Here is a 6,700-nt window from a genome sequence, read left to right as displayed (position 1 = left end):
TGGTGTGGGTCTCGGTATCGACCAATGGAAGCCGGCAAAAAGGGTGATATTTATCAATAATTACTCGTGAGGGAGGCTTTTCTCAAAATCTTTACTGCACACCATTATGGATACTAATATTCGTGAGGCTTGAAAAGATTGACAGCTATTGCAAACGTCAGCGTTACAACTTTCAATGATGCACGTAGCGTAGTTAGCACATACTTGGATCATCAGGAGGAAAGTAAAGCCTGAAAGTTGCATGAAGATACGGTCTTCCAAACGGGAGAAATTAATTTCAAAAAGTTCGCCCGCCAACGTGAACATAATTATGTGTGCACATGTAGTTTCATTCAAAATGAAGTGTTACGTTACCTTTAGAAATCGCCCTTCGCAACCACATGACTGTTAAGCTTTGGAGGGGAAAAAAGGGCCTCCTCCAAAACACGATTTTTTTTATTTGGCCTAATGAAAAAAAAGTGGAAATTATTACCTGGACAACATGAAAAGGAAATTATTAAAGCTATAGTCCATCATTTGCAGCCATCCGAAAAAGTAACTGGCGTATTATTGTTGAAAAACATACTAGGTTGAAAGATAGTAAGTGAACTAAACTCCATGTGAAATTATTCTTTCTGGCAAGCTGTCATTTTGAAGTAATCAACGGAAGAAGGCCTTTCCAACGGTACGTCTTAAGACGCACCGTAGGAAAATTTAAATTAGTAGTTCGTTTTGTTATTAGGCGCAGCGCGCGCAAGCATTGGCACGACGCACAGACGCGCGCGGTTGCTATAATTCGTCGGATTAGTGCGCGACATCGCGTATAGCTGCAATTCAAAACAATTCAAAACATGATTCAGCAACTTTTGATTTGAAATTGAGATCCTAGAATGCTGTTTTGCTCGGAATGTACAGCTGAAGCTGAGCTGAAACTTCATCAGGTTAGTTGTTCAGTATCCTTCATTAGATTTTGAACACTTTTGTTGCTTCAAACTAACAAAATGCACAAATTACAAATGATGGACTTTATCTTTGATATAGCTCTATGGTCTTTCCTGGTCTCCAGTCAGAGTTTGACCTATCGCGGTAGAATCGCGTTATAAAATAGACGTGGAACGCGCAAAATCTGAGACAAATAAAACTTAGTGCAAATTCCACGGGTTGTCTAAGTGGCGTGGCCAACTCGCAAACGGCGATAGGACAATACCATAGACATGGTTTTATTATATGTCTATGGTCAATAATCGTCACCCGCAGCGTTTGTAAATGGCAGACGTAATTTTAATGAAATGAAGTGTAAGTTAGCTACGCGCGTAAAGGAATAAACCAAAATTTGAGGGGGGGGGGAGAATATTTCATACCAATGACAATAATATGAATCATACAACGGTCAAATTCTTTGCATAATCAGTATTTGTTTATGAATTGACTAGCTTGCTATTATGTTGTGCTGTTTAATTTTCCCAAACGTAGCGCTAATGCGGTGGAACGTCGCTATACTGAACACCGATATACCGAACATTCGGCTATACCGAACATCGTCCTTGGCTCCCGATTTTGTGTACAAAAGGTACCGAACTTTGTTGTTGAAAATTATCAAGTGGCTATTTTTTCCCAAGGAATAGAAAGAAAAAGTCACCATTGTTGTAGGTAGTAGGCTCAAAAACTGTGTAATTACATAATTCAATAGTTGGCACGTGTTCAAATCGTCTTTCAGTAGCCAAGGCGTGCAGGGTGAGATTCTGAAGGGCGCCATTTGTTGAAAGTGAGTACCGGAGCACCAGCAGCTTAAAATCGCTATACCGAACGATTGCTATTACGAACAATTTCTGTAGATTCCTGTTCGTTATATCGGCGTTTCACTAACCAGTATTGACATAAAATTTACTAGGCCTTTAGATTTTCCTGGCCAATTTCGCAAAAACAGCGTTCAAATTCATCTTGATAGTGGCCGATTTGAAACGAATTACCTCCTTGCTGTCATTCGATCGCTTGGTTCGTATAAGTTTCCAGACGTTCAAATTCGTTTGTCAGACCTGACATTTTAATTGTTAACACATCCTTCAATTTAGCAGTCTGTTTGGTTTAGGGTTATTTGCATAAGAAACCTATTTTCGTTTTCATCTCCGCGCGTCCCATTTATTACTTTCTGCATTAAAAATAATGGGAAACGAAGGCAAGATGCGAGATATATATTTGTATCACTTTTCACATGTTCTTTTATTATTGGTTTCATGCTAGTCTCTTTTGTTCAAAGTATAATTATGTTAGGCCTATCTGTCTTTATAATCTGAACAAGTAAAAGTGTAAACTAGTGAAGCGAAATAATTAAACATCGTACACGAAAGTCGACACATAAACAATAAACTTAGGTAACATTGAACTAGGAGATCCTTACCTCTTTTTATCGCGTTCACATACTTTTTTAAACGTTCTTGTAACCTTTTGCTCTTTAATTAAGTTGCGATCTGGGTTTTCTTATATCTCTAACCTTTTCCTCAATTAGCTTTATTTTAAACATGCTTCATTTCAGTACACGTGCTTTATTTTTATGCAAAAATATAGTCATTTGTAGCCGAATCTCCGGGAAACAGTTAGTTTTATGCATTTTTAAATTGGAACAAAGAAACAAAGAACAAACTGACGATCAAAGTAATTATATGAACCGGCTTCGAATACTTTTGCTCATATTTCGCAAATGCTTGCTTAATTGCGAATTCGAATTCCCAAACTGACGCAACGTGAAGCTCATGCGAATATGAATGAACCGATATGACATTTTATTAATGCATTATCATTGAAATTGAATCGTTGAAAAGTGCAATCGCATATGCCTTTACATTTAAACTTTAGTTAATTGAATGTTGATCTAAACGTGCATCCAAATTCGTGCGAAAATGGGTGATTTGTCACCAATTTGGCTTATTTAACTATTTATAAAATAATGATATCATCCACAATCAACAAATTGCAATGAAACGGTACACGATCCTTTCTATAACTTTTTTCTTTTGATGTCACGCGTCAGCATTCTCGTAGTTTAATTAGGCGTAATTCAAGCCGTCTGCTGATACTTGCATCTCGACAGGACCCATTCCATCAACAGCCCCACCAACGAAAGAGCTGATATGCATCCCAGAATAAAAAGGCCCAATCAAAACTCCCACTCCGGTCGTACATCCAACCTGAAAAACACACACACACAAGAAAAGCAGTTCCAAACAGTTGACATTTTGTTTGCTTCGTCGATGTCAACATACCTAATTTTAATCAACAAAAATGTCTCCTTATATTACGCAACAGGTATTTTTTTTAGAGAGACAGGGGAATGGTAGGGAATATAAAATGTTGAACGTATAAACTCTTTAACATGGACACGAATAAGCAACTACCATTGGTGTATGGCTGCGAGAACCCTTTAAAAGAGGTGACCATCGACAAATGCCACGTGTATGGAACAAATTGTATTCGTGATGATAGCGCCCACTATCATTGGTTTGGGGATAATATACAGTGTTTACATGGCATGTACTGGTCGATGGGTATGGTATAAAATGTTTACATAGTATGTGTTGGTCGATAGGGATGTGTACAATGTTTACATGGCGTGTATTGGTCGACAGACCTAAGACATCAGAATTGCATTGAGAATAATAACACTATCCCTGCATGCAATATTCCCTTCTCGCAAAAAGCACTGAGATGAGACGCGAAATGCCTTACCTGGAAAGAATCCAAGGCTGAAACCTAAAATGGCCGTCAACATTTCCATCCAAGCGAAAGCACATACCAAGAGATCAGTTCCAAGCAGCTCCCTGGTGTACAGATCATTCAATAAGGCAATTGCTCCATTCCCAGCACAAAAGACGAAGGAGCCGGCCATCATCAGCCAGTAGGTATTTAACCAGGGAGCTATCAGTAGAGCCGAGGAACTCAGTACGATCATCAGCACCAACGCCGGTCGTAAATTCAACAAATTTCTGTCGACGATAAAACCAAACACAATCCTGGAAACGACGCTGCCGACCCCTCCGGCTGTGGTGAATGTCACAGCCTCGTATGGAGAGAATCCTTTTGCTTCTGCTTGAGAAACGTAATAGATCAACCAATGATCATCCACAAAGCGGCCCAATATGAAGATGACTGCTGTGAACCAAAATGAGACCTGGAAACAAACTGAGATTCCAATGTGTTTCACCATGGCCTTGAGGGGGTCTTTGAAAATATTATATGATCGTGATGACTGCTTCAGGTTGCCTTTCTCCTCGGCACTTGATGAACCAATTCGAGGTTCCTCATTGGCGTCGGTGCTCACCGGCTGATAGCTGCTATTTGTCACGGTTTCATCAGTCGACGATGAACGCAAGATGGCGCCACACACCCCAAGATGCAGGGCGAACCCTCCAAGAATAAGCAAAGCCCCTCTCCAGCCATACGTATCCAGCAGCAGTTGGGTAAATGGGCCAGCAGTGATCAGGCCTATTGGAGCTCCCGAACCCCCAATTCCTGCTGCAATACCATAGTTTGTCGGAAAACGGCGCCCAATTAGCGCCCTCAAGTTGTCAGTATAGGGACAACACTTAAAGCAGGTCCTGCGGATGTTAGACGAGAAAATCAATGAGTGATCAAATTCGACAAACGTATTAAAATGAAGGATCCCTATGCTATATGGGATTTGGCAGCATTGTGTTTTTGTGAAGGCCTAATATTTATTCGAAATTGTTAACGTTGCTTCCATTAACTTGTTTAATGTAAAAGGCCAATGCAATATTCCAGTTTATATAACTGACATACAGATCCTAGTCATTTGATTGGTGGAACTCACATCACGTGACATTCGTTATTGCTCCCATTCACGCCGCGGCTCAAAAAGTACTATCCGCCCATGGGGAATGGGAAATATTATAACACCTCACCCACAGATTCTGTGTCTTGATTGGCCGAGAGCGAGTCACATGTTACTTTCTAATTTTGCTATCTCTCTGTGCACGGCCAAAAGTACTATGCGCATAGCAACCAAAGTACTATACCATTAGCAACCAAAGTACTATTTCCACGGCGCAGTATTTGTGTGCAAATGCATGCTGGTGTGCGCGTTGCGCGTTGTGCGTAGCGCGTATTATTCCAAAGAGAGTGCGCCGCAGACTTGGGTTCAAACATTTCGTGAAGGGTTAGTTTTTAAGAGAGAAATACATTTTCCACCAATTTTGTATTGAAATTGAAGTTTATTTCAACTGTGTTCAGATTTAAATAATGTAAAATATTAAAATCAAGCAGAATCCGTTGGTGAAGTGTTTGTTATAAAACAAATATTGAATGCTTTATCTCGTGGTGAAGTAAACCCAGCCTCCCTCGGTGATCCATGGACCATTCTATTTTCCCTCGGCTTCGCCTCGGGAAAATAGAATGTCCATGGATCACCTCGGGAGGCTAGTTTTACTACACCACTCGAAGCATTCAATATTTGTATACTATTCAACAGTTAGGATCATGACGCGGTATTTGTGTGCAAATGCATGCTGGTGAGCGCGTTCAGCGTTGCGCGTAGTGCGTACTGTTCCAAAGAGCAACCGCTACAGCGTTGGTTTCAAACATTTTCGTGAAGGGGTGGTTTGAAAGAGAGTAATACATTTTCTTCCAGTTTTGTATCGAAAAAAAAAGTTCAAATATATCAAATGACAAGGATCTATGTGTCAGTTATATAAAACAAATATTGAGTGGCTTTAAATTGTGAAATGGGAGGAATATTATCGCTCGGTAAAATCTAGACTTTTCCAGTTCACTCGGCTTCGCCTTGTGAAACGGAACAGTCCAGATATTACCTTGCGATAATATTCCTCCCATTCCACATTTGAATGTTGTGTTCTTTATAAATTTCATCCAAGAGCAGCTGATCTTAGCATTATCATCCAAATATATCATGTGTTTGAAATCTACAAATTAAGAGTACGTTTTTAAAACTTTTGCAGACTGTTATCCAGCCTTTCATTACCTACTGAAAATAATAAACGAGTCTTCAAAAACTGGTCACTTTGATTGGTCAAGCGACGTTACTGCATAATTATGCATAGGGATGGTGATGCATTTGCATCGATGAATACGTGCGCGTACACGCGATGGGGGGTGCTGATGGTAGATTGATTAAGTCGGAATTGCTAACTTTAGTGTGTGCGCATTGTTATACGGCACTGAAGTGGAATGTGTGGTAAATTGTACCTTGTCGTGCTTCTGGAAAGATGTTTATAGCTAAGTGATTTTTGTGATTCTTTTTTTTGTAAGATACCGACATAAAGCAATTCTCTTCCTCCTTTTTTTTCAAAAACCCGGACGAAAAACATGTTTTGTTTTTATTCGGCCCCTAAAAACATGAAATCGTTTCCGGCATTTAAGTTAAAAAAAAAAAAAAAACCGACGTATAAACACTGTATACTCAGTGTGTAACCTCCCGAGTGAAATTTGGAAAAAAAATATCACTCGGGTGGGACTCGAACCCACGACATCCTGCTGTCTAGTGCAGATGTCTTACCACTCGACCACTGAGCTAACGAGATCGGGTGGCTGGTTCGAATCTGATGTACACAGCAGCGGGTACCGCATTAACTATTCATAAGATGGAATTTTGCGTCGGGGTGATGTAAATCAAATTAGTTTTTGCCCTTCACCAGTGGCGTAGCCACGGGGGGGGGGGGGGGGGGGACAGCCCCCCCATGAAACCTTGTCG

At 40.3% G+C, this 6,700-nt stretch overlaps 1 protein-coding gene across 1 annotated transcript; it reads right to left on the bottom strand.

Moving 5' to 3' along the window:
- Positions 1-3,078: 3,078 nt before the first annotated feature.
- Positions 3,079-6,479, bottom strand: LOC119726409 (monocarboxylate transporter 12-like). Its single transcript, XM_038198063.1, has 3 exons — positions 6,475-6,479; positions 3,703-4,571; positions 3,079-3,164 (listed from the first exon to the last, which is right to left on the bottom strand). The coding sequence occupies exons 1-3, from the start codon at positions 6,477-6,479 to the stop codon at positions 3,079-3,081; spliced, it is 960 nt and encodes a 319-aa protein (XP_038053991.1).
- Positions 6,480-6,700: the final 221 nt, after the last annotated feature.

This window comes from Patiria miniata, unplaced genomic scaffold, assembly GCF_015706575.1.
Source record: "Patiria miniata isolate m_02_andy unplaced genomic scaffold, ASM1570657v1 HiC_scaffold_2, whole genome shotgun sequence".
NCBI classification, from domain to species: Eukaryota; Metazoa; Echinodermata; class Asteroidea; order Valvatida; family Asterinidae; genus Patiria; species Patiria miniata.
This window is presented reverse-complemented; position numbering and strand designations above follow the sequence as displayed.